At 44.0% G+C, this 27,498-nt stretch overlaps 4 protein-coding genes across 4 annotated transcripts; all 4 read left to right on the plus strand.

Moving 5' to 3' along the window:
• The first annotated feature begins 3,189 nt into the window (after positions 1–3,189).
• On the plus strand, positions 3,190–4,258 carry LOC128766275 (galactose-specific lectin nattectin-like). The gene is made up of 6 exons (XM_053877796.1): positions 3,190–3,323; positions 3,442–3,472; positions 3,520–3,633; positions 3,718–3,852; positions 3,925–4,033; positions 4,194–4,258. The coding sequence occupies exons 1-6, from the start codon at positions 3,190–3,192 to the stop codon at positions 4,256–4,258; spliced, it is 588 nt and encodes a 195-aa protein (XP_053733771.1).
• A 3,961-nt stretch (positions 4,259–8,219) lies between these two features.
• Positions 8,220–9,316, plus strand: LOC128766276 (galactose-specific lectin nattectin-like). The gene is made up of 6 exons (XM_053877797.1): positions 8,220–8,356; positions 8,485–8,515; positions 8,563–8,691; positions 8,776–8,910; positions 8,983–9,091; positions 9,252–9,316. The coding sequence occupies exons 1-6, from the start codon at positions 8,220–8,222 to the stop codon at positions 9,314–9,316; spliced, it is 606 nt and encodes a 201-aa protein (XP_053733772.1).
• A 3,657-nt stretch (positions 9,317–12,973) lies between these two features.
• Positions 12,974–14,057, plus strand: LOC128766277 (galactose-specific lectin nattectin-like). Its single transcript, XM_053877798.1, has 6 exons — positions 12,974–13,107; positions 13,226–13,256; positions 13,304–13,432; positions 13,517–13,651; positions 13,724–13,832; positions 13,993–14,057. The coding sequence occupies exons 1-6, from the start codon at positions 12,974–12,976 to the stop codon at positions 14,055–14,057; spliced, it is 603 nt and encodes a 200-aa protein (XP_053733773.1).
• Positions 14,058–18,061: 4,004 nt separating this feature from the next.
• On the plus strand, positions 18,062–19,077 carry LOC128766278 (galactose-specific lectin nattectin-like). The gene is made up of 6 exons (XM_053877799.1): positions 18,062–18,141; positions 18,246–18,276; positions 18,324–18,452; positions 18,537–18,671; positions 18,744–18,852; positions 19,013–19,077. Exons 1-6 carry the CDS (start codon positions 18,062–18,064, stop codon positions 19,075–19,077), a joined length of 549 nt encoding a protein of 182 aa, XP_053733774.1.
• Positions 19,078–27,498: the final 8,421 nt, after the last annotated feature.

A 27,498-nucleotide genomic window follows, 5' to 3' on the forward strand; every position in this document is an offset into this window, starting at 1 on the left:
GACACCGTGCAGGTGAGAAGTCGGGATCTTGCTGGCTCATGATCCATCATCTACAGAGGAGATGGACTGACTTGTCTCTTCCAGGAGGGGGTCTGGCTGTGGGCTGATGGGAGCCCATGCATCTACAAGCGCTGGGCCAATAATGAACCCAACAACTACAAACATGAGCACTGCATGGAGATGAACTGGAATGGTGAGACACTTGAGGTTGTTCAGTGGAAGCTGGAGACTCTCATCTCTCAACTGTTTAGAGCAGAGTTGAGGAGAATCCTGGAATGTACTGACCTTTGTCTTCTGGTAGCCTTCAACCTGAGGTTCTCAGTGTGAATCTCTCTTCTTACCGCCCCCTGCAGGAAACTACTGGAACGACCTCAAATGCTCCACCAAAATGTCATTCGTCTGCTCCATGGACCTGTGAAGCGTCTGAAGCCTCCACCATGACTCTCTATGTTTATCACTTCTGAATTAAATCTCAGGGTGAACACCGATCATTTTTTTTCTTCTGGTATGTGGTGTATCACTTCTATTACAAGATGTAGTTTTAAATGTGTTTCAAATCAAATAAAACAATACGTTTTATTGCTGAACTGCCGTGCAGCTGATCTTATTTTTTATGAGGGCGACTGCTTTTGTCAATGATGCAGTGAGAATCAAAATGATAGCTAGAAAAGTGCAGCAGCCGAATAAGGCAGCATTTTATCACTTCTCTTTTGCCTGAGTCTGAGCATCAAATAGCGACCCACCCAAACCTGACGTGATGCTGTGCAGTGTCAACCACCCGGGGAGGAAGATCGCTGGTCCAAGTGGGTCAGATGAGGTTCCGGTCCTGTCACTCATACATCATTGTTTCCATATTCCTTTGGACTGCGTAGATTGAATTGTATGTTTTCATGTGCATTTAATAACTTCCATCAGTAGTTATTAGTTAGTTAATTGAAGATTATTTTAGGTGATGAGTTCATACTCAGATGAAGACACACTTTGATCTGTTACATCCCACAGGAGTCTGCTGAAGTATATAAAGAGCAAACCACGTCAATGACGGTTTCTGTCGGCTCAAGTTATTCATCATACTTCAAATATATTATGAGGTCTCTCTGGATCAGAGGACATGACAACGTGCGGGTGAGAAGTCAGGATCTTGCTGACTCAGGAGCCAGATGATGGATCATGAGCCATGATGGAGACGATGGACTGAGTTGTCTCTTCCAGGAGGAGCAAGGTGAGAGGTTCTTCAGTAGAAGCTGGAAAAAGCGCTAGTAGCTGTAGGCGACATATATGAATGTTATTCCCTCATTTTTTTGTCTTCTAAGTTCTCTGTGTGACCCTCTCCTCTACCTGCCCCCTGCTGGAAAGTACTGGAAAGACTTCAAATGTTCCTCCATGAAGCTCTGAGGCAGCATAGGCCAGTCATCTGTAGAATGAGATTCGTGACGAGGAAGAGGAAGGCAGTGCAGGCAGAGCTCAAGGTTAAATGGTGGAAGTTGAGGCAGTAAAATTTTGTTCAGATTTTAGGGGGGAAGTTAACACCGGCTGTGAGAGAGTAGTTGCCACCACCATTATCATCACTGGGAGATTGTGTAACGGTGGACTGAAGCTGCTGACAAAGGTCTGCACTGCCTGCAGAGTGCTTTTCAAATGTCCTCATAAAATATCTTTCTTTTCCTTGCTCCTGTTAAAGGAATTGAAAGAGACTTGTCTCTTTCAATTCCTTTGAAAGAGACAACTCTTTGTTGATGAGTAGTTTAGGGTCTGAAGAAAAAGAAAACCACCCAAAAACATTTACTTATGACACTCTCGGTCACCCTTCAGTAAAACACATATATTACTGAAAGTTAAATGTTCTCAGTATGGTTAGTTTCAGTGTTCATGCAATAGCTGCATAATGATTGTTGATGTAGTTGATGAGTAGTTTAGGGTCTGAAGAAAAAACAAAACATTTCATTTGAAGTGAAGTGTCCGTAGTAGAGTACCATAGCTAGAGAATAGCCATATATTTATGTTGAAATGTGTTTTCAAATGTTCCCGGTGGTCTGAGCGGAAGTTTTGATGTATATCTAGGCTAACAACCTGTCAATCTGAGATTCTGCACCCGCTGAGAGCGGAGTATTGCATCAGATGTTACCTGGCCAATGATGTCTGCTGCCTCCACTTGACGTAAGATGGGAGATGTGCGTCATGTGTCATGACTGTTGGTGAACTGAATGTCCAGAAGTTTGACTCCATCATCAACATCAGAAGTCGAAGACTCTGGGAAATGCCGGGACGACATTTATTTTGGCGGCGAGAGTGTGGGACTCACAAGTATAGTCACACCTCAATTACTATTTATTTTTATAACGTTTTGTATTATTTTGTAAAATGAAAATACTTTTTGGATACATGCACAGATTCGCGAACAGGCGCAGACATTTAGTCAGGCATGTCAAGGACGGCTGAAGGCTGCTCGGTGGACTCTTCAGGTCCATCTCACTCATCAGCGAGGATGAACCTGCAGACGAGTGACGCGTGACTAAGTTGCAGGTGAGTGTGGGAGTGAACTATATGAAAGTGGACCTAAGTGTTGTCGGTGTACATGGGACGGTGTATGTGAGGCTGTGTACAAGTTGTGTGGTTTATCTTTATGGTGTCACGTGTGCAGTGTGCGTTTGGCAGGAGTCTGTGTAAATGTACCCAAAGATTGCAACTGTTTTGTATTTGCTGTGGAAGAAAGTGAAAACATGTTAAAATAAAGGATTAGCGAGGATGAACCTGCAGACGAGTGACGCGTGACTGTGTTGCAGGAACTTCAATAAAGAAAAACTCTGCACATGTTTGGACGTTGATTCGTTGTCCTAACGAAATGTGTAACATTTGTCTTGACTAGATGAAAGAACTGGAAATTTGAAACAATAAATCAATCACAAATGTATGACTGTCGTCTCTTGCTGGATCCAGGCCATAATATGCGAAACCTCCGAACATAAGGAGACAAGTTTAGTTACAATAATTGCTTTAATGACTCAGTAATTCAAACACCGGTGAAGTTACACCCTTGTGCTCCACATATCGCAGCCGTCTGGTGGAGTATATAAAGAGCCGAGTCACCTGAGACAGTCACCAGTCGACCTTCGTCTTGCTCTACATCCCTGGGAGACAGAACCAGTGAAGGTGAGGACTCACTGACAGAGAAGGGTTTAGAAAGAGAACATGCCGTCTCAGTTTATCCCTGTTCACTCCTTCATCCTCACGCTGGAGATGTTCCATGTCTTTTCCAGATGTCCTCCTCGTCTCTGCTGCTCCTGCTGGCCTGCCTGTGCTGTGCAGTTTTGTCTGCCACCTCTGTGAGTCTTCTCAGGTCCACTGTGGTGCTCTGATGTGTGTCCATGTTGGGACTCTGATCCAGAGTGTGACTGAACTGCGTGATGTGTTGCTGTATTTCTCATTGTTTTGTGTTGACAGTGCTGCTGTGAAGAGAAGCCTGAACAACCAGGTCAGTAGCTGGATCTGTCCATCAGTTATTGGGTCTCTAACCATCAGTCTCACAAGTGTTGTTTCTGTGATCCAGTTCGCTGCTGCCGGAACGGATGGACCCAGTTTAAGGGCCGCTGCTTCATGTACCACCACTCCAGGAAGGACTGGGTTAGCGCAGAGGTACGACGCCTGTTTGTCACTTGCTACATCAACACCTGTGTAGCCAGAGATCATCTGCTGAGTCATCACTTCCTCTTCTCTCAGAAACACTGTCAGTCCCTGGGAGGAAACCTGGCTTCCATCCTCAAAGCAGGGGAGCATTTCTTTGTGCGACACATGATCCACAGAGTGACCGGCTACTACAACCGGGCCTGGATCGGAGGACATGACACCGTGCAGGTGAGAAGTCGGGATCTTGCTGGCTCATGATCCATCATCTACAGAGGAGATGGACTGACTTGTCTCTTCCAGGAGGGGGTCTGGCTGTGGGCTGATGGGAGCCCATGCATCTACAAGCGCTGGGCCAATAATGAACCCAACAACTACAAACATGAGCACTGCATGGAGATGAACTGGAATGGTGAGACATTTGAGATTGTTCAGTGGAAGCTGGAGACTCTCATCTTTAAACTGTTTAGAGCAGAGTTGAGGAGAATCCTGGAATGTACTGACCTTTGTCTTCTGGTAGCCTTCAACCTGAGGTTCTCAGTCTGACTCTCTCTTCTTACCGCCCCCTGCAGGAAACTACTGGAACGACCGCAAATGCTCCACCAAAATGTCATTCGTCTGCTCCATGGACCTGTGAAGCGTCTGAAGCCTCCACCATGACTCTCTATGTTTATCACTTCTGAATTAAATCTCAGGGTGAACACTGATCATTTGTATCTTCTGGTATATGGTGTATCACTTCTATTATATGATGTTGTTCTTTTAAATCAAAGAAAATAAAGATTTTTGGTTTTCTTGACAAACTGACGTGAAGCTGATCTTATTCTTTAGCCATGTTGACACCACAGCTATGAAGGCGACTTCTATATTTGATGGTGGAGCGAGAATGAAAATAACATCGCGGAAAGTGCTTCAGCCAAATGAGGCAGCATTCAATCTCTTCTCTTGTGACCCTGTTTCATTTCTGGAACCTGATTGTTTCATCCTGATGGTGATGTTCCGTTCAAGTCAATCTCCTTTAAGCTATTGATGAGACAAGTCTCTTTCAATTATTTTAACACAGAAAAGAAACAAAAAAAAACAGCATGATCATCTTCTGATGCCACAGAGACCAGATGTTGCCAAAAATAAACAATGTTTAGCTGTCTTAAAAAAAACACAATAAGAACAAAATCTCATAACACTTTGGCACACACTTTAATCTGAAATGAAACAACAAAAAAACCCTAAATTAGAAGGAAAAACACCATGAAAAACGTTTAAAAAAACAGACTTTCTTCTACAAGTTGCCACTCTGGAAGTGCTAACGTCCTTCAATGTTATACTTAATAATAAAGTTAAAAATCATGTTTCTTGCACATGAGACACGCATTTTTCGTGCCAATATTTCGCATGTGACTATTTTACTACGATATTTTGCTGAATGAAACTGTAGCTTTCATTGTTTTTCAACGCGCGTCATGGACCCGTCACATACGTTAAACATGGCAGAGCGCTAGCTTGTGTTCGTATGCTAGAAACCTGCTCTTGACGACAAGAACACCTAAAAACTACAAAGACGACAAGAATAAAGACGTTTGGAGGAGAATAGCTGCGGAGACTGAGTGTGTCTAATCGTACTCATTCCTAAAAGGTGGATGATGGGAAGGGACCCGTGACATAATAATAGAGGCTGTATGGGACACATGTGGGGGCTTCTCTGTTCGAGCACCAAACTGGAGTGAGTTGAGTTTTTTTTATATTTTTCATAGCAATGGCGTTGCATGCCCCCTGCGCCAGGGCGATTGTACCACGTGGTGTCTGTTGGCGTCTAATGATACTGAATGATTCCGTGGAAGGGTGACTCCAGACTATGTGTCTCCTGTCAGTGCAGTACAGCATATCCAGCTAATACTGCTGTTAGTGATGTGACACATTGCAGAGCAGCATTGGTCCGATCGCTGTCAATAACTAACTCAGTTACGGCGACCCAAACAGTTCCCCTGATTCTTCGCAGTCTAGTCAACCAATCAGAGAGGTGAATGGCTACAACATGGCTCCGCCTCCACTGACAAGATACGGGAAGAAGAAGTGGGGATATATACGGACGAAAGCAGCGCATGTTAGCACTTTAATGTTTGTAAAACACCTGTAATTTCATTGATCTGATGTGACAAGACGCAATCTTGGCAGCATGAAGCAAGATTGCTCGCAAAATTCCATTATTGAGTGATCAATGACTGTGATTGGTTGACAGGGCTGCAGACGCTCGTGGGAAGTCACTGTTACTGAGCTTGTTGTTGAGAGTGATGGCACCTCAGCTGCTGCTTCATTTATCCAGGTGGCCATGTAATAAATGGCTAAATTGTAATAAAAAGTCAGAGGAAGTGTGGTCAGTTGTGACAATATATCAGTTTCTCAAGTCAGGAAGGCAATTGAGGAGCCATAGTCCGTGTCAACAGAGCCACATGTGGCTCGCGAGCCAGGTTCCTAACCCCTGTTCTAAGAGGTGAGCATGAGGAGTCCAGATCTGTGCCCGTATCGAGTGTTGTGAGGGGACGTTTCACCAAAACAAAGGTGGGACGAAGAAAAAGAACTTCAGTATGATGACATATGTATAAATTTGGGATTTGATTGTGGATTATTTTGGATTATAAGCATTTCATAAAAAAAAAAAAAGGGAACTGAAAATGAAAATAAAATCCTATTTTCTTTTTATGTATTTTGAGGTATTAAAAGAGGTCTTGTTAGGATTTGAGCAGAGTGGGACCCAAGACTCACAGGAGACCAGAGTAGCAAACAACAGTATTTAATCAACACTAAAATTTCACAATCATCAAACAAAAGGTCAGAGAATCCAAACAGAAAGCGCCACCAAACCGGGAATTCAAAAGAAAGTAGAAAGTAGGAAGTGATGCAAAATAAAAGCGAATCATGACAGAACCCCTCCTTTAAGGAGAACCTCCAGGTGCCTTACCCGGTTTACTGGGGTTTAGTCGGTGGAAGTCATGGATGAGGGTCCAAAGTGAGAGATGGAGAGATCCAGGACGTCTCCTCCGGGCCATAACCCTCCCAATGGACCAGATACTGGAAGCCACGACCACGCTGTCTGACGTCGAGAATTTCTCTCGCTTTGAAGGCAGGATGGTCATCGATGATGAGGGGAGGAGGAGGCTTGTTGGGAGAACTGAAGGAGCTGGTGGTGACAGGGTTCAGGAGAGAGACATGAAAAGTGGGGTGAACATAGAGGGAGGTGGGGATCTTAAGGTGAACTTCAGTGGGGTTGATGATTCTCTGAATTTCGAATGGACCAATAGACCTGGGACTTAACTTGCGGGTCTCGGAAAGGAAAGATCTCTGGTGGACAGCTACACCCTTTGACCTGGGTTCTATGCAGGAGCCGGAATCTGATGCCGGTCAGCAAGTTTGTGATTCTGATCAGCAGTTCTCCAGAGGGTGGCTCTAGTGTGACTCCAAATGTTCAATAGAAGGAACAGTAGCTTGTGTCTCTTGCTAGGAAAACAAAGGGGGTTGGTAGCCATAAGCTGCCAGGATGGGTAACATCCCTGTAGCAGAGGAGGTCAGGGTGTTGTGTGCGTATTCGACCCAGGACAGGTGTAGTGACCAGGACGTGGGATGTTGAGAGGAAACACAGCCGCTTCCAGATCCTGATCAGCCCGTTCTGTCTGCCCGTTCGACTGAGGATGCTAACTTGAGGTGAGGCTGGCTGTAGCCCCGATGGCTTTTCAGGAGTCACGACAGACTTGGGAGGCAAATTGGGGACCACGGTCAGAGACAATGTCAACAGGGATGCCGTGAAGCCTGAAGACCTGGGAAAGTACAGCCTTCTGCACGTCCCATGAAGCTGCCCTGATGAAACAAGATGCAGGTAAAATATTTTTCAAATGATCATCACCAAAGGAATCGTTGTGCATTCTGGAGAGTGCGTCTCATTTGGTGTTTCGACTGCCAGGACAAACCAGGCCAGCTTGACATGCGTTAGCAGAGCGGAGGTCGGTGAGCACCTGATTACCAGGAACGGCACCTTGGATCCCTCCAGCCAATGTCTCCACCCGTGAAGACCAGAAACCAGCAATTGTTGCAATTGTCTGCATGCGAGAGTCTGAGCATCAAAGAGCGACCCACCCAAACCTGACGTGATGCTGTGCAGTGTCAAGCAGCCAGGGAGGAAGACGGCTGGTCCAAGTGGGTCAGATGAGGTGTGTCCTTGAGTCTAAAGCAAATACTGCTGACAAGTTGACAGCAGAGCAAACCTGATGGACTGTCATCAGCATTCTTGGACAGGTGCATTTGCATAGATTGAAGTCTGTGTTTTCATGTGCATTTAATAACTTCCACCGGTAGTTAACTGACGACAGCTCTAATCACCTCAATTGAAGAAGATGGTTCAGTTGGTATTTGTTTTGATGACTCCATAATTCAAACGCCAGTGAAGAAACACCCTGATTCTCCACATACCACAGCTGTCTGGTGGAGTATATAAAGAGCCGAGTCACCTGAGACAGTCACCAGTCGACCTTCGTCTTGCTCTACATCCCTGGGAGACAGAACCAGTGAAGGTGAGGACTCACTGACAGAGAAGGGTTTAGAAAGAGAACATGCCGTCTCAGTTTATCCCTGTTCACTCCTTCTTCATCCTCACGCTGGAGATGTTCCATGTCTTTTCCAGATGTCCTCCTCGTCTCTGCTGCTCCTGCTGGCCTGCCTGTGCTGTGCAGTTTTGTCTGCCACCTCTGTGAGTCTTCTCAGGTCCACTGTGGTGCTCTGATGTGTGTCCATGTTGGGACTCTGACCCAGACTGATCCAGAGTCTGACTGAACTGTGTGATGTGTTGCTGTATTTCTCATTGTTTTGTCTTGACAGTGCTGCTGTGAAGAGAAGCCTGAACAACCAGGTCAGTAGCTGGATCTGTCCATCAGTTATTGGGTCTCTAACCATCAGGACTCAACAGTTCAGTCTCACAAGTGTTGTTTCTGTGATCCAGTTCGCTGCTGCCGGAACGGATGGACCCAGTTTAAGGGCCGCTGCTTCATGTACCACCACTCCAAGAAGGACTGGGTTAGCGCAGAGGTACGACGCCTGTTTGTCACTTGCTACATCAACACCTGTGTAGCCAGAGATCATCTGCTGAGTCATCACTTCCTCTCCTCTCAGAAACACTGTCAGTCCCTGGGAGGAAACCTGGCTTCCATCCTCAAAGCAGGGGAGCATTTCTTTGTGCGAAACATGATCCACAGAGTGACCGGCTACTACAACCGGGCCTGGATCGGAGGACATGACACCGTGCAGGTGAGAAGTCGGGATCTTGCTGGCTCATGATCCATCATCTACAGAGGAGATGGACTGGCTTGTCTCTTCCAGGAGGGGGTCTGGCTGTGGGCTGATGGGAGCCCATGCATCTACAAGCGCTGGGCCAATAATGAACCCAACAACTACAAACATGAGCACTGCATGGAGATGAACTGGAATGGTGAGACACTTGAGGTTGTTCAGTGGAAGCTGGAGACTCTCATCTCTCAACTGTTTAGAACAGAGTTGAGGAGAATCCTGGAATGTACTGACCTTTGTCTTCTGGTAGCCTTCAACTTGAGGTTCTCAGTGTGACTCTCTCTTCTTACCGCCCCCTGCAGGAAACTACTGGAACGACCGCAAATGCTCCACCAAAATGTCATTCGTCTGCTCCATGGACCTGTGAAGCGTCTGAAGCCTCCACCATGACTCTCTATGTTTATCACTTCTGAATTAAATCTCAGGCTGAACACTGATCATTTGTATCTTCTGGTATGTGGTGTATCACTTCAAATAAAACCATGAGCTTTCACATGATCTGAGTAGTGTTGCATTGACACAAAAATAACTTCTGAATATGAATGAAACTGTCAATAAAACAGGGTGAGCTTTGACCTATTTATCTGGCACTGGCCTGAACATTGAGTTCTTCACACACACGTGACATAAACAGAAGACGCCTGAATGGAATATCTACACACTTGTTTACATTCCTGCACATGGATGTGAATTTGATACAGTCATGAACGTACCAGTGAAAGCAGGAGTCATGAGGGGAACACTGGACAATCCATGCCATCATCATTTGAAGCTGAAGAAACTGGACTCTTTTCTTTTACACACTCGGAAAGAGCACTGAAAGTTTTGTTTTTTTTTTGATGGAAAGACTGTTTGATGATTGGTTCAGCTGGAGGAAATCTTCACCCATCCAACTTGTGACCTCATCGAAACACGTCATTATTAGTGGGCAAATCTGTGTGTCATCTGCATATAAGGCGGGACGTGGCTATCTGTGGAACACCACTGGTAAATTCACTGCTGGACACAGGAGACATCAGAGCTATTTGGTGACCTATAGTCTTTAGTGCCTCTGTACCAATCAGATGACGTGTCATATATTAAAAAAGAAATAAACACATCAAACTTTATAGAATACATGTATGAAATAAAATGTGAAATATGCTAAAAATGAATTCTTTCTAGTTAACTTCAAATACTAAATCAATTCATTTCCTCACCCAGTCGTGAAAGGGTGAAGTCAGTCACAGATTAAAACATATGATTCAAAAACATTTAAATCTGGGACATAATAAGGAGGGAAATAAAGACAGGAAAAGAGAAATTGAAATGGAGTGTAAGTGGAGCCTCAGCTGAGACTGGGACAAATCATATTTTGGCCTATGTCCAAATGGGCAGGTCCTCACTATCACTCCACCTTCGAGGCTGAGGCCAGAGGGGTTTCCATCTTGACTAGTCAGAGTTCTTCATTTTAGCAGCATGATATAATTGCAGATAGAAAAGGCAGCTGTATTATCGTTTCAGGCAGAGTGTTTAACTCACTGGTTGTTGATCCTCTCTTCAACAGATCTTCTCATAACCCCTCCCTCCTTTCTCTCCGATTATGGAGTTTGTGATGTATGGCGTTGTCTCTATTCCAGCCGAAAAAGAATACTCTTTCTTCTCACGTGTTCACCAGACTTATTCTCGAATTGACTATTGTCTTGTTAACCATCTGACAGATCCCCCTATATCCTCCATCTCAACTCCTCAACAACATCTGCTGAAGAAAACAACACACAATGAATGACGTGTCTTGACCTCTACAGGTGAGTTTCTCTGAACAGAACTTGGAAGAGTTCCTGTTTGGAATTCAATGAAAGCCTTGATGTGAGGAACGTAAGGTGTGACCTAATGTCACAGAAAGGAGGCTCATATCAACATATTCTTTTAGACAAATGTGACACCTGAAGTACCAAGTCGTATTATTTGGGACACCCTTAAAGCCTATCTTCGAGGGCAAACCATTTCTTATTCAGCAAGCATGAAAAATAAAGCGCAAAAAGCATTTTTATAGTCAACTCTACTCCTCAAATCTACGAAATAATGATACTTCTTTGCATAATTTTCTGCACATCCTAAACATTCCTTCTCTTTCATCTGAAAACAAGAGCAGACTAGAGGAGCATGTAACTCAGGAGGAAATATGAGGACCTGAAGCAACCATCTGGCAGCGCAGACTGGGACCCAGGTGTAGAAATTGGTGGAGTTTGATCAGTGGAATGGGATCCAGCTGGGCTGCTGTGAAGGTGAAGAGAGAGGAAATAACAAAATAAAAGCACAAACATGACAACACTATTCTTACTTGAATACCAGACGTCTTTTCAACATCCTGTATTCTCCTGCCGTACACGCATCAGAGTGTGTCCTCTCCGTAGATGCAGAGAAAGCATTTGATGGTGTTGAATGGAAATACCTTGCCCACTCATCCCATTCTTATTGTTTCTAGCTGTTGAACCACGAGCCGTTGCCTCACGTAGCTGCAAAGACATATCAGGGACATGGAGGAATGGTGTTGAACACAAGGTGTCATGATATGCACATGACCTACTGGTCTACATCCGTGACCCAGATTGTACCATTCAGCCCTTTATGTTATTACTCCAAAAATGTAGTCAAATTTCTGGTTATGAATTAAACATCAACAAAAGTGAACTTCTTCCTATTAGATGGAAACTAAACTCTCAGCTGACGGAGGTGAAGGGAGGAAAGGGATATAGTTTTGATGTTTGTTAGAAAAACAATATCAAGATTGTTTTTCATTTTATTTAAATCATGTATGTGTTTTCAACAAAATCAACAAACCTCTTTGAAGCAACAAGTGTTACATCAAAATAAATGAATAATCCGGATGAAAAGAGCCTTGCTGCAGCACAAATACATGTTCGTCCTCCAAGTTAACATGCAACTGAGTCAATGATGTGTCTAATGATGGTGTTGTATGACACTAAATGCTGTGTGGCTGTTTAAATGGGAGTTGAGCAACAATCCAGGTGAGGATGAGTGGAATGCTGATCACTGAGACACGATTGGAACTGGCACCGACTGTTGGTGGTTTCACCCCGACAGATGGTTGAAGAGTCACTGAGAGAAACGATGACATTCTTCACCAACTCTGACGCCAGGAACCAGACGGAAACCTAGAGAATGAGATGAGCTGTGTGAGGCTGCTGGATCGAAACACAGGGCCGTCAACATCAGGGCAGGACGACTGCATTTCACCTGAGACCTGAGAACTTTCATGGTTCAGGAAGCTTAAGAATGAATCTTGTTACAAACTGTCATGATTCAGTAACATTATAAAAATAGATTCTGTTTTTTCACTGCATATTTTCATGGGATATAGATATGTTTTAAGGCTCTCAGAATAAAATGTGTTCCCAGAAAATGTGATAGAAAAACACGTTGAGACTTCATGAGAGAGGAAAAAAATGAAAGGAAAAGAGAAATTGAAATGCAAATACGAGGAACATTAATAAGGGTGAGTAAGATTAGAGCTGGTAATGAATGATGCAAAAAATACAAAATAACATCGCAGCCTCGTTTTTATACATTACACCGTCACGTTTTTGCATTTGTTATTGTGAAGAAGGCAAGTCATCACCGTATCCAGGGAAGTCTGCTGAAGAAAACAACACATACAATGAATGACGTGTCTTGACCTCTACAGGTGAGTTTCTCTGGACAGAACTTGGAAGAGTTCCTGGTTGGAACGTCAATGAAAGCCTGGATGTTTGAATCGGAGACGACAAAAATGCGACCAACATAAGGTGTGACCAAATCTCATGTGTCAAAGAAAGTGGAACAACTTCCAATTGAATAATTCATCTAATGGCTGACCTATTTGGTGAAGGTGTGCCACAAACCAGAGCCAACTGGTGGAGTATATAAAGAGCCGAGTCACCTGAGACAGTCACCAGTCGACCTTCGTCTTGCTCTACATCCCTGGGAGACAGAACCAGTGAAGGTGAGGACTCACTGACAGAGAAGGGTTTAGAAAGAGACCATGCCGTCTCAGTTTATCCCTGTTCACTCCTTCATCCTCACGCTGGAGATGTTCCATGTCTTTTCCAGATGTCCTCCTCGTCTCTGCTGCTCCTGCTGGCCTGCCTGTGCTGTGCAGTTTTGTCTGCCACCTCTGTGAGTCTTCTCAGGTCCACTGTGGTGCTCTGATGTGTGTCCATGTTGGGACTCTGATCCAGAGTGTGACTGAACTGTGTGATGTGTTGCTGTATTTCTCATTGTTTTGTGTTGACAGTGCTGCTGTGAAGACAAGCCTGAACAACCAGGTCAGTAGCTGGATCTGTCCATCAGTTATTGGGTCTCTAACCATCAGGACTCAACAGTTCAGTCTCACAAGTGTTGTTTCTGTGATCCAGTTCGCTGCTGCCGGAACGGATGGACCCAGTTTAAGGGCCGCTGCTTCATGTACCACCACTCCAAGAAGGACTGGGTTAGCGCAGAGGTACGACCCCTGTTTGTCACTTGCTACATCAACACCTGTGTAGCCAGAGATCATCTGCTGAGTCATCACTTCCTCTTCTCTCAGAAACACTGTCAGTCCCTGGGAGGAAACCTGGCTTCCATCCTCAAAGCAGGGGAGCATTTCTTTGTGCGAAACATGATCCACAGAGTGACCGGCTACTACAACCGGGCCTGGATCGGAGGACATGACACCGTGCAGGTGAGAAGTCGGGATCTTGCTGGCTCATGATCCATCATCTACAGAGGAGATGGACTGACTTGTCTCTTCCAGGAGGGGGTCTGGCTGTGGGCTGATGGGAGCCCATGCATCTACAAGCGCTGGGCCAATAATGAACCCAACAACTACAAACATGAGCACTGCATGGAGATGAACTGGAATGGTGAGACACTTGAGGTTGTTCAGTGGAAGCTGGAGACTCTCATCTCTAAACTGTTTAGAGCAGAGTGGAGGAGAATCCTGGAATGTAATGACCTTTGTCTTCTGGGAGCCTTCAACCTGAGGTTCTCAGTGTGAATCTCTCTTCTTACCGCCCCCTGCAGGAAACTACTGGAACGACCTCAAATGCTCCACCAAAATGTCATTCGTCTGCTCCATGGACCTGTGAAGCGTCTGAAGCCTCCACCATGACTCTCTATGTTTATCACTTCTGAATTAAATCTCAGGGTGAACACTGATCATTTGTATCTTCTGGTATGTGGTGTATCACTTCTATTACAAGATGTTGTTCTTTTAACTTAAATAAAACCATGAGCTTTCACATGATCTGAGTAGTGTTTCATTGACACAAAAATAACTTCTTAATATGAATAAAACTGTTAATAAAACAGGGTGAGCTTTGACCTATTTATCTGGCACTGGCCTGAACATTGAGTTCTTCACACACACGTGACATAAACAGAAGACGCCTGAATGGAATATCTACACACTTGTTTACATTCGTGCACATGGATGTGAATTTGATACAGTCATGAACGTACCAGTGAAAGCAGGAGTCATGAGGGGAACACTGGACAATCCATGCCATCATCATTTGAGGCTGAAGAAACTGGACTCTTTTATATGATCATGAAATGAAAGCAAGGATTGGGATAAGATGCTGCAAGTTTGGGCTCAATCTGTTGGTTTGTTTTGTGAGGGAAAGACTGTTTTTGATTGGTTCAGTTGGTGGAAATTTTCACCCATCCACCTTATGCCATCAAAGCACGCAATACAGTCCTTCATTTGTGGGTAAATCTGTGTGTCACCTGCATAAAGGTCTGGATTTGTTCTTTAAGATAAACAGATATAGTCCACTGTTCTGGTAGCATTACTTCTTTGGGAGTTGTTTTAAAGGAAGTTGAGTTCAGTTGAGATTTTTTCCCTCCAAAAGTTCGATGGATGAAACTAGTCTTTCATCAACACACAAACAATTGCCATGCTGTGTGTGTTGTTAATCCATTTTTACGTTTTCACAATTTGTTTTTGTCTACTTTGAGGGACTAGTCAAATGGTTAACCAGAAAAGCACTCAGTGAGTGGAAAGCTCCAGAATGCAGCTTCACTCCACCCCAACACAATTGCCTGTTTACGCTGTTTACGAAGTATCTTTTTTAAAAAAAATGCTAGATCAAACTGCCACTCTGGCACAAATGCTGAACGTGCCTGATCCCAAATTCATGAATTCAGACAGTGATCCGGATCTTTGACTGGAAACCTGAGAAGCCCCTGGACGTATGTCAACCACTGGTACCATCATGTCTGACTGACAATTCAATATCCCAGTCAGGCAGGACTTGGGGGGTGTCCGGATTTTTACAGTTTCAAAAGATGTGAGATGCCATTGTAACAGTTGTTTGAAGACTAGAGAGTGGGAAATCTCATAGGAAAATGAGAACACTGTTTCAGGAAGCCTCACAAGGCCATTTGTAGCGACAGGGTTCCAAAAAAACAAACGAAAATACACAAACTTAAAAGTGAAGGACAGGCAAAGGTGAAGCACAAGAAGGGAGAGTTTACATCACGTCCAAGACATGATAAGTCACCTTTCTACTGTACTTTTAATTGTCCAGCTCAGAACTCAAAGTGCCACAGATGTGAAAGTGTGGACATTATAGGAAAGTATGTTGTTCAGCTGGTACAGTAAACAAGGTGTCAGAAGACAGGAGAAGACCCACGGATGGCTGACATCATCATAAGAGACTCTTAAGTAACTTAAAATAGATACAGGGGCCGATGTCACTGCAGTCTCTGAACAGCAGCGCAACCGACTTGTTCACGGAGATCAGACGCATGAGGAGGCTAAGATGCTACTCTTTGGTCCAGTTGGAAGGAAACTAACTGTTCTGGGCTCAGCCACAGAAACTGTTGAGCAGGCCTGCTTCTTTCAAACAGGTTTCAATGGTGAGATTCCCTCACCACTGGTAGAGACGAACATTGCGGTTTTTGGCATGTTTTTCATGGAAGAATCCTGAAAGAAACATCACAATGACTGAAGGCCCTTGCTTGAGGAACTCATGTTGCACCTTTGTTTGACGAAAAAAATGGCATTTTATTACCACCAATTCAGTAAATGTCAAAACGTTCCGCTTTGCTTCATTCTCAAACGTGCAGTCAAAATAAAGTTTTATAATCTGGGTCCGTCGGTCTCGCAGCTGCTTCCGCCTCTCGCTGGATCCTGCCTCTCCTCACTGGCTGCATGACGGGGCTCCGTCTCTGATGTGGAATGACAGATGCTTCTAGAGTCGCCTTTGCAAGTATAAGCTGGACAGTGTTGTGTGTATTGTCATCTGTGATCACGTTTTTCGCTGTTTCTCCACAGTTTTTCCTCAAAAACAAATAAAGAGGGGGAGGGTACTGCGAAGCTTGCAATTTACCAGCGGCGCTGCCAAAAAAAACAAACATTTTCTTAAACTATGTATGGCTGCTCTAATGCATAGCATGACAATCGTAGGACACAAAAAGATGGGGTTTCTTTTGACGTTTTTTTTTCCAATTCTTTCAAATTGTTACAGCACCAGAGCTGGTAGTGTCTGTGAAGGATCTGATGGACCCAGAGGTAGCGGCATCCAAGAGTTGTGTCTCTAACACACAGTTGATAAAGGACTGCAATTCTGCCTCCATGACCCTTCATTTTGTCTTCCTCTGACTTCTGACTTGACCTCAAGATAATTCTTTTTTTCAGGTCTTTGGGTGTTTTTGTTGCTGGAAACCAACAAAAACTCTGAGGAGAGTTGCACTATCCCCATTGAACTGTCCCCACTCACCAGCAGAACAACTGTAGACAGGACAGAGCAACTGTAAAAACTCTCTATTGACCATCATTCGTTTGTTTCTTAGTTTAAGATCAGTGACAGACAGTTATTTCAGCGGATATTTCACAATCCTGTTCTTTAGGAATTCTGACGGAGGTCCAAACGACTGAGTTGCACTGGAAGGGAAGCTTTTACAAGTTGACTTCATGTTTCCATTGAAATCTATTTTATTTTAGGCCACAGTCTCCCCAGCTTAGACATGAAAAATCCCTCAACACTGTTTCAGTTTGACCACACAAAATCACCATCAGATCAATGTTTGATCAGTCAATTTCCTTTTTTCAATGACTTCATGAAGACAAAAGTAAATTGGTGGGTATTTTTTGAGTCTTAGTGTGGGACTCACAAGTATAGTCACCCCTCAATTATTATGATTTATTTTTATAACGTTTTGTATTATTTTGTAAAATGAAAATACTTTTTGGATACATGCACAGATTCGCAAACAGGCGCAGACATTTAGTCAGGCATGTCAAGGACGGCTGAAGTCTGCTCGGTGGACTCTTCAGGTCCATCTCACTCATCAGCGAGGATGAACCTGCAGACGAGTGACGTGTGACTGTGTTGCAGGTGAGTGTGGGAGTGAACTATATGAAAGTGGGCGTAAGTGTTGTTGGTGTACATGGGACGGTGTATGTGAGGCTGTGTACAAGTTGTGTGCGTCCCAGTCATGTGGTTTATCTTTATGGTGTCACGTGTGCAGTGTGCGTTTAGCGGGAGTCTGTGTAAATGTACCCAAAGATTGCAACTGTTTTATATTTGCTGTGGAAGAAAGTGAAAACATGTTAAAATAAAGGATTAGCGAGGATGAACCTGCAGACGAGTGACGCGTGACTGTGTTGCAGGAACTTCAATAAAGAAAAACTCTACACATGTTTGGAAATTGATTCGTTGTCCTAACGAAATGTGTAACATTTGTCTTGACTAGATGAAAGGACTGGAAATTTTAAACAATAAATCAATCACAAATGTATGACTGTCGTCTCTTGCTGGATCCACGCCATGATATGCGAAACCTCCGAACATAAGGAGACAAGTTTAGTTACAATAATTGCTTTAATGACTCAGTAATTCAAACACCGGTGAAGTTACACCCTTGTGCTCCACATATCGCAGCCGTCTGGTGGAGTATATAAAGAGCCGAGTCACCTGAGACAGTCACCAGTCGACCTTCGTCTTGCTCTACATCACTGGGAGACAGAACCAGTGAAGGTGAGGACTCACTGACAGAGAAGGGTTTAGACAGAGAACATGCCGTCTCACTTTATCCCTGTTCACTCCTTCATCCTCACGCTGGAGATGTTCCATGTCTTTTCCAGATGTCCTCCTCGTCTCTGCTGCTCCTGCTGGCCTGCCTGTGCTGTGCAGTTTTGTCTGCCACCTCTGTGAGTCTTCTCAGGTCCACTGTGGTGCTCTGATGTGTGTCCATGTTGGGACTCTGATCCAGAGTCTGACTGAACTGTGTGATGTGTTGCTGTATTTCTCATTGTTTTGTGTTGACAGTGCTGCTGTGAAGACAAGCCTGAACAACCAGGTCAGTAGCTGGATCTGTCCATCAGTTATTGGGTCTCTAACCATCAGGACTCAACAGTTCAGTCTCACAAGTGCTGTTTCTGTGATCCAGTTCGATGCTGCCGGAACGGATGGACCCAGTTTAAGGGCCGCTGCTTCATGTACCACCACTCCAGGAAGGACTGGGTTAGCGCAGAGGTACGACCCCTGTTTGTCACTTGCTACATCAACACCTGTGTAGCCAGAGATCATCTGCTGAGTCATCACTTCCTCTCCTCTCAGAAACACTGTCAGTCCCTGGGAGGAAACCTGGCTTCCATCCTCAAAGCAGGGGAGCATTTCTTTGTGCGAAACATGATCCACAGAGTGACCGGCTACTACAACCGGGCCTGGATCGGAGGACATGACACCGTGCAGGTGAGAAGTCGGGATCTTGCTGGCTCATGATCCATCATCTACAGAGGAGATGGACTGACTTGTCTCTTCCAGGAGGGGGTCTGGCTGTGGGCTGATGGGAGCCCATGCATCTACAAGCGCTGGGCCAATAATGAACCCAACAACTACAAACATGAGCACTGCATGGAGATGAACTGGAATGGTGAGACACTTGAGGTTGTTCAGTGGAAGCTGGAGACTCTCATCTCTAAACTGTTTAGAGCAGAGTGGAGGAGAATCCTGGAATGTACTGACCTTTGTCTTCTGGTAGCCTTCAACCTGAGGTTCTCAGTCTGACTCTCTCTTCTTACCGCCCCCTGCAGGAAACTACTGGAACGACCGCAAATGCTCCACCAAAATGTCATTCGTCTGCTCCATGGACCTGTGAAGCGTCTGAAGCCTCCACCATGACTCTCTATGTTTATCACTTCTGAATTAAAACTCAGGGTGAACACTGATCATTTGTATCTTCTGGTATGTGGTGTATCACTTCTATTATAAGATGTTGTTCTTTGAACTCAAATAAAACCATGAGCTTTCACATGATCTGAGTAGTGTTGCATTGACACAAAAATAACTTCTGAATATGAATAAAACTGTCAATAAAGCAGGGTGAGCTTTGACCTATTGATCTGGCACTGGCCTGAACATTGAGTTCTTCACACACGTGACATAAACAGAAGACGCCTGAATGGAATATCTACACACTTGTTTACATACGTGCACATGGATGTGAATTTGATACAGTCATGAACGTACCAATGAAAGCAGGAGTCATGAGGGGAACACTGGACAATCCATGCCATCGTCATTTGAGGCTGAAGAAACTGGACTCTTTAATATGATCATGAAATGAAAGCAAGGGTCGGGATAAGATGCATCAAGTTTGGGCTCAATCTGTTGGGTTGTTTTGTGAGAGAAAGACTGTTTTTGATTGGTTCAGTTGGTGGAAATTTTCACCCATCCACCTTATGCCATCAAAGCACGCAATACAGTCCTTCATTTGTGGGTAAATCTGTGTGTCATCTGCATAAAGGTCTGGATTTGTTCTTTAAGATAAACAGATATAGTACACTGTTCTGGTAGCATTACTTCTTTGGGAGTTGTTTTAAAGGAAGTTGAGTTCAGTTGAGATTTTTTCCCTCCAAAAGTTCGATGGATGAAACTAGTCTTTCATCAACACACAAACAATTGCCATGCTGTGTGTGTTGTTAATCCATTTTTACATTTTCACAATTTGTTTTTGTCTACTTTGAGGGACTAGTCAAATGGTTAACCAGAAAAGCACTCAGTGAGTGGAAAGCTCCAGAATCCAGCTTCACTCCACCCCAACACAATTGCCTGTTTACCCTGTTTACGAAGTATCTTTTTTAAAAAAAATGCTAGATCAAACTGCCACTCTGGCACAAATGCTGAACGTGTCTGATCCCAAATTCCTGAATTCAGACAGTGATCCGGATCCTTGACTGGAAACCTGAGAAGCCCCTGGACGTATGTCAACCACCGGTACCATCATGTCTGACTGACAATTCAATATCCCAGTCAGGCAGGACTTGGGGGGTGTCCGGATTTTTACAGTTTCAAAAGATGTGAGATGCCATTGTAACAGTTGTTTGAAGACTAGAGAGTGGGAAATCTCATAGGAAAATGAGAACACTGTTTCAGGAAGCCTCACAAGGCCATTTGTAGCGACAGGGTTCCAAAAAAACAAACGAAAATACACAAACTTAAAAGTGAAGGACAGGCAAAGGTGAAGCACAAGAAGGGAGAGTTTACATCACGTCCAAGACATGATAAGTCACCTTTCTACTGTACTTTTAATTGTCCAGCTCAGAACTCAAAGTGCCACAGATGTGAAAGTGTGGACATTATAGGAAAGTATGTTGTTCAGCTGGTACAGTAAACAAGGTGTCAGAAGACAGGAGAAGACCCACGGATGGCTGACATCATCATAAGAGACTCTTAAGTAACTTAAAATAGATACTGGGGCCGATGTCACTGCAGTCTCTGAACAGCAGCACAACCGACTTGTTCACGGAGATCAGACGCATGAGGAGGCTAAGATGCTACTCTTTGGTCCAGTTGGAAGGAAACTAACTGTTCTGGGCTCAGCCACAGAAACTGTTGAGCAGGCCTGCTTCTTTCAAACAGGTTTCAATGGTGAGATTCCCTCACCACTGGTAGAAACGAACATTGCAGTTTTTGGCATGTTTTTCATGGAAGAATCCTGAAAGAAACATCACAATGACTTAAGGCCGTTGCTTGAGGAACTCATGTTGCACCTTTGTTTGACGAAAAAAATGGCATTTTATTATCACCAATTCTGTAAATGTCAAAACGTTCCCCTTTGCTTCATTCTCAAACGTGCAGTCAAAATAAAGTTTTATAATCTGGATCCGTCGGTCTCGCAGCTGCTTCCGCCTCTCGCTGGATCCTGCCTCTCCTCACTGGCCGCATGACGGGGCTCCGTCTCTGATGTCGAATGACAGATGCTTCTAGAGTCGCCTTTGCAAGTATAAGCTGGCAGGTGTTGTGTGTATTGTCATCTGTGATCACGTTTTTCGCTGTTTCTCCACAGCTTTTCCTCAAAAACAAATAAAGAGGGGGATGTGAGGGAGGTGAGGATGGACTGGATGATGGCCGTGTAGAACTCCACCAGCAACTTCGTCGGCAGTCGTAGTTTTCGTAGCTGCCTCCAGAAGAATATTCTCTGCTGGGCCTTCCAGATGAGGGACCTGATAGTTGGCTCCCATTTGAGGTCCTCAGTCATTGTGGTTCCCAGGAAGCAGAAGGAGTCTACAATAGGAATAGGTAAACCAGCCAACATGAGAGGGGACAGAGAAACTGTTACTCTCCTCAAGTCTATGACCATCTCCACTGTCTTCTGGACGTTGAGCTCCAGGTTGTTGTGGCTGCACCAGGACACCAGCCGCTCCACCTCCCTCCTGTAAGCCGACTCATCTCCATCTGAGATGAGCCCGATGATGGTGGTGTCATCCGCAAACTTGATCAGCTTCACGGACTTGTGGCTGGAGGTGCAACAGTTAGTGTACAGGGAGGAGAGCCATGGAGAGATTAACTATAAAGATGTGTTTTTTTTTCCAATTCTTTCAAATTGTTACAGCACCAGAGCTGATAGTGTCTGTGAAGGATCTGATGGACCCAGAGGTAGCGGCATCCAAGAGTTGTGTCTCTAACACACAGTTGATGAAGGACTGCAATTCTGCCTCCGTGACCCTTCATTTTGTCTTCCTCTCACTTCTGACTTGACCTCAAGATAATTCTTTTTTTCAGGTCTTTGGGTGTTTTTGTTCCTGGAAAGCAACAAAAACTCTGAGGAGAGTTGCACTATCCCCATTGAACTGTCCCCACTCACCAGCAGAACAACTGTAGACAGGACAGAGCAACTGTAAAGACTCTCTATTGACCATCATTTGTTTGTTTCTTAGTTTAAGATCAGTGACAGACACAGTTATTTCAGCGGATATTTCACAATCCTGTTCTTTAGGAATTCTGTCGGAGGTCCAAACTACTGAGTTGCACTGGAAGGGAAGCTTTTACAACTTGACTTCATGTTTCCATTGAAATCTATTTTATTTTAGGCCACAGTTTCCCCAAGTTAGACATGAATAATCCCTCAACACTGTTTCAGTTTGACCACACAAAATCACCATCAGATCAATGTTTGATCAGTCAATTTCCTTTTTTCAATGACTTCATGAAGACAAAAGTAAATTGGTGGGTATTTTTTGAGTCTTAGTGTGGGACTCACAAGTATAGTCACCCCTCAATTATTATGATTTATTTTTATAACGTTTTGTATTATTTTGTAAAATGAAAATACTTTTTGGATACATGCACAGATTCGCAAACAGGCGCAGACATTTAGTCAGGCATGTCAAGGACGGCTGAAGGCTGCTCGGTGGACTCATCTGGTCCATCTCACTCATCAGCGAGGATGAACCTGCAGACGAGTGACGCGTGACTGTGTTGCAGGAACTTCAATAAAGAAAAACTCTACACATGTTTGGACATTGATTCGTTGTCCTAACGAAATGTGTAACATTTGTCTTGACTCGATGAAAGGACTGGAAATTTGAAACAGAGACAATAAATCAATCACAAATGTATGACTGTCGTCTCTTGCTGGATCCAGGCCATGATATGCGAAACCTCCGAACATAAGGAGACAAGTTTAGTTACAATAATTGCTTTAATGACTCAGTAATTCAAACACCGGTGAAGTTACACCCTTGTGCTCCACATATCGCAGCCTTCAAATACTAAATCAATTCATTTCCTCACCCAGTCGTGTTGAAGAGAGTCGGTCACTGATTAAAGCAACGTATGATACAAAAACACTTAAATTTGAGAAATAATGAGTAGTAAAAAAAGACAGGCAAAGAGACATTTAAATGGAGTGTAAGTGCAGCATCAGCTGAGACAAATCATATTTTGACCTATGTCCAAATGTAAATCTGCCGTACACGCATCAGAGTGCGTCCTCTCCTTAGATGCAGAGAAAGCATTTGATGGTGTTGAATGGAAATACCTTGCCCACTCATCCCATTCTTATTGTTTCTAGCTGTTGAACCACGAGCCGTTGCTTCACGGAGCTGCAAAGACATATCAGGGACATGGAGGAATGGTGTTGAACACAAGGTGTCATGATATGCACATGACCTACTGGTCTACATCCGTGACCCAGATTGTACCATTCAGCCCTTTATGTTATTATTAAATGTAGTAAATGTAGTTACTATTAAAATGTAGTCAAATTTCTGGTTATGAATTAAACATCAACAAAAGTGAACTTCTTCCTATTAGATGGAAACTAAACTCTCAGCTGACGGAGGTGAAGGGAGGAAAGGGATATAGTTTTGATGTTTGTTAGAAAAACAATAACAAGATTGTTTTTCATTTTATTTACATCTTGTATGTGTTTTCTAAAATCAACAAACCTATTTGAAGCAACAAGTGTTACATCAAAATAAATGAATAATCCGGATGAAAAGAGCCTTGCTGCAGCACAAATACATGTTCATCCTCCAAGTTAACATGCAACTGAGTCAATGATGTGTCTAATGATGGTGTTGTATGACACTAAATGCTGTGTGGCTGTTTAAATGGGAGTTGAGCAACAATCCAGGTGAGGATGAGTGGAATGCTGATCACTGAGACACGATTGGAACTGGCACCGACTGTTGGTGGTTTCACCCCGACAGATAGTTGAAGAGTCACTGAGAGAAACGATGACATTCTTCACCAACTCTGACGCCAGGAACCAGACGGAAACCTAGAGCATGAGATGAGCTGTGTGAGGCTGCTGGATCGAAACACAGGGCCGTCAACATCAGGGCAGGACGACTGCATTTCACCTGAGACCTGAGAACTTTCATGGTTCAGGAAGCTTAAGAATGAATCTTGTTACAAAGTGTCATGATTCAGTAACATTATAAAAATAGATTCTGTTTTTTCACTGCATATTTTCATGGGATATAGATATGTTTTAAGGCTCTCAGAATAAAATGTGTTCCCAGAAAATGTGATAGAAAAACACGTTGAGACTTCATGAGAGAGGAAAAAAATGAAAGGAAAAGAGAAATTTAAATCCAAATACGAGGAACATTAATAAGGGTGAGTAAGATTAGAGCTGGTAATGAATGATGCAAAAAATACAAAATAACATCGCAGCCTCGTTTTTATACATTACACCGTCACGTTTTTGCATTTGTTATTGTGAAGAAGGCAAGTCATCACCGTATCCAGGGAAGTCTGCTGAAGAAAACAACACATACAATGAATGACGTGTCTTGACCTCTACAGGTGAGTTTCTCTGGACAGAACTTGGAAGAGTTCCTGGTTGGAACGTCAATGAAAGCCTGGATGTTAGAATCGGAAACGACAAAAATGCGACCAACATAAGGTGTGACCAAATCTCATGTGTCAAAGAAAGTGGAACAACTTCCAATTGAATAATTCATCTAATGGCTGGCCTATTTGGTGAAGGTGTGCCACAAACCAGAGCCAACTGGTGGAGTATATAAAGAGCCGAGTCACCTGAGACAGTCACCAGTCTACCTTCGTCTTGCTCTACATCCCTGGGAGACAGAACCAGTGAAGGTGAGGACTCACTGACAGAGAAGGGTTTAGAAAGAGAACATGCCGTCTCAGTTTATCCCTGTTCACTCCTTCATCCTCACGCTGGAGATGTTCCATGTCTTTTCCAGATGTCCTCCTCGTCTCTGCTGCTCCTGCTGGCCTGCCTGTGCTGTGCAGTTTTGTCTGCCACCTCTGTGAGTCTTCTCAGGTCCACTGTGGTGCTCTGATGTGTGTCCATGTTGGGACTCTGATCCAGAGTGTGACTGAACTGCGTGATGTGTTGCTGTATTTCTCATTGTTTTGTGTTGACAGTGCTGCTGTGAAGACAAGCCTGACCAACCAGGTCAGTAGCTGCATCTGTCCATCAGTTATTGGGTCTCTAACCATCAGGACTCAACAGTTCAGTCTCACAAGTGTTGTTTCTGTGATCCAGTTCGCTGCTGCCGGAACGGATGGACCCAGTTTAAGGGCCGCTGCTTCATGTACCACCACTCCAAGAAGGACTGGGTTAGCGCAGAGGTACGACGCCTGTTTGTCACTTGCTACATCAACACCTGTGTAGCCAGAGATCATCTGCTGAGTCATCACTTCCTCTTCTCTCAGAAACACTGTCAGTCCCTGGGAGGAAACCTGGCTTCCATCCTCAAAGCAGGGGAGCATTTCTTTGTGCGACAGATGATCCACAGAGTGACCGGCTACTACAACCGGGCCTGGATCGGAGGACATGACACCGTGCAGGTGAGAAGTCGGGATCTTGCTGGCTCATGATCCATCATCTACAGAGGAGATGGACTGACTTGTCTCTTCCAGGAGGGGGTCTGGCTGTGGGCTGATGGGAGCCCATGCATCTACAAGCGCTGGGCCAATAATGAACCCAACAACTACAAACATGAGCACTGCATGGAGATGAACTGGAATGGTGAGACACTTGAGGTTGTTCAGTGGAAGCTGGAGACTCTCATCTCTAAACTGTTTAGAGCAGAGTGGAGGAGAATCCTGGAATGTACTGACCTTTGTCTTCTGGTAGCCTTCAACCTGAGGTTCTCAGTGTGACTCTCTCTTCTTACCGCCCCCTGCAGGAAACTACTGGAACGACCTCAAATGCTCCACCAAAATGTCATTCGTCTGCTCCACGGACCTGTGAAGCGTCTGAAGCCTCCACCATGACTCTCTATGTTTATCACTTCTGAATTAAATCTCAGGGTGAACACTGATCATTTTTAACTTCTGGTATGTGGTGTATCACTTCTATTACAAGATGTTGTTCTTTGAACTCAAATAAAACCATGAGCTTTTACATGATCTGAGTAGTGTTTCATTGATACTAAAATAACTTCTGAATATGAATAAAACTGTCAATAAAGCAGGGTGAGCTTTGACCTATTTATCTGGCACTGGCCTGAACATTGAGTTCTTCACACACACGTGACATAAACAGAAGACGCCTGAATGGAATATCTACACACTTGTTTACATTCGTGCACATGGATGTGAATTTGATACAGTCATGAACGTACCAGTGAAAGCAGGAGTCATGAGGGGAACACTGGACAATCCATGCCATCGTCATTTGAAGCTGAAGAAACGGGACTCTTTTCTTTTATGTGATCATCAAAGGAAAGCAAAGGTTGGGCTAAGATGCCTCAAGTTTGGGCTTCATGCGAACACACTCGGAAAGAGCACTGAAAGTTTTGTTATTTTTTTGATGGAAAGACTGTTTGATGATTGGTTCAGCTGGAGGAAATCTTCACCCATTCAACTTGTGACCTCATCGAAACACATCCTCATGAGTGGGCAAATCTGTGTGTCATCTGCATATAAGGCGGGACGTGGCTCTCTGTGGAACACCACTGGTAAATTCACTGCTGGACACAGGAGACATCAGAGCTATTTGGTGACCTGTAGTCTTTAGTGCCTCTGTACCAATCAGATGACGTGTCATATATTAAAAAAAAAATAAACACATCAAACTTTATAGAATATATGTATGAAATAAAATGTGAAATATGCTAAAAAAATTCTATCTAGTTAACTTCAAATACTAAATCAATTCATTTCCTCACCCAGTCGTGAAAGGGTGAAGTCAGTCACAGATTAAAACATATGATACAAAAACACTTAAATCTGGGACATAATAAGGAGGGAAATAAAGACAGGAAAAGAGAAATTGAAATGTAGTGTAAGTGGAGCCTCAGCTGAGACTGAGACAAATCATATTTTGGCCTCTGTCCTCCAGGTCCTCACTATCACTCCACCTTCGAGGCTGAGGCCAGAGGGGTTTCCATCTTGACTAGTCAGAGTTCTTCATTTTAGCAGCATGATATAATTGCAGATAGAAAAAGGCAGCTGTATTATCGTTTCAGGCAGAGTGTTTAACTCACTGGTTGTTGATCCTCTCTTCAACAGATCTTCTCATAACCCCTCCCTCCTTTCTCTCCGATTATGGAGTTTGTGATGTATGGCGTTGTCTCTATTCCAGCCGAAAAAGAATACTCTTTCTTCTCACGTGTTCACCAGACTTATTCTCGAATTGACTATTGTCTTGTTAACCATCTGACAGATCCCCCTATATCCTCCATCTCAACTCCTCAACAACATCTGCTGAAGAAAACAACATACAATGAATCACGTGTCTTGACCTCTACAGGTGAGTTTCTCTGAACAGAACTTGGAAGAGTTCCTGGTTGGAATTCAATGAAAGCCTGGA

Source organism: Synchiropus splendidus, chromosome 10, assembly GCF_027744825.2.
Source record: "Synchiropus splendidus isolate RoL2022-P1 chromosome 10, RoL_Sspl_1.0, whole genome shotgun sequence".
In the NCBI taxonomy this organism is placed as follows: domain Eukaryota; kingdom Metazoa; phylum Chordata; class Actinopteri; order Syngnathiformes; family Callionymidae; genus Synchiropus; species Synchiropus splendidus.

Excerpts from the sequence above, each read along its gene's own strand:
- LOC128766275 (XM_053877796.1), top strand. The coding sequence starts at position 3,190 with ATGCCGTCTCAGTTTATCCCTGTTCACTCCTTCATCCTCACGCTGGAG. Across the intron at positions 3,634-3,717 it reads AGGACTGGGTTAGCGCAGAG|AAACACTGTCAGTCCCTGGG; the intron begins GTACGACGCCTG and ends CTCTTCTCTCAG. Across the intron at positions 4,034-4,193 it reads CATGGAGATGAACTGGAATG|GAAACTACTGGAACGACCGC; the intron begins GTGAGACATTTG and ends CGCCCCCTGCAG.
- LOC128766276 (XM_053877797.1), top strand. The coding sequence starts at position 8,220 with ATGCCGTCTCAGTTTATCCCTGTTCACTCCTTCTTCATCCTCACGCTG. Across the intron at positions 8,357-8,484 it reads CAGTTTTGTCTGCCACCTCT|TGCTGCTGTGAAGAGAAGCC; the intron begins GTGAGTCTTCTC and ends TTGTCTTGACAG. Across the intron at positions 8,516-8,562 it reads AGAGAAGCCTGAACAACCAG|GACTCAACAGTTCAGTCTCA; the intron begins GTCAGTAGCTGG and ends TCTAACCATCAG.
- LOC128766277 (XM_053877798.1), top strand. The coding sequence starts at position 12,974 with ATGCCGTCTCAGTTTATCCCTGTTCACTCCTTCATCCTCACGCTGGAG. Across the intron at positions 13,652-13,723 it reads GAGGACATGACACCGTGCAG|GAGGGGGTCTGGCTGTGGGC; the intron begins GTGAGAAGTCGG and ends TGTCTCTTCCAG. Across the intron at positions 13,833-13,992 it reads CATGGAGATGAACTGGAATG|GAAACTACTGGAACGACCTC; the intron begins GTGAGACACTTG and ends CGCCCCCTGCAG.
- LOC128766278 (XM_053877799.1), top strand. The coding sequence starts at position 18,062 with ATGTCCTCCTCGTCTCTGCTGCTCCTGCTGGCCTGCCTGTGCTGTGCA. Across the intron at positions 18,142-18,245 it reads ACCTCTGTGAGTCTTCTCAG|TGCTGCTGTGAAGACAAGCC; the intron begins GTCCACTGTGGT and ends TTGTGTTGACAG. Across the intron at positions 18,672-18,743 it reads GAGGACATGACACCGTGCAG|GAGGGGGTCTGGCTGTGGGC; the intron begins GTGAGAAGTCGG and ends TGTCTCTTCCAG.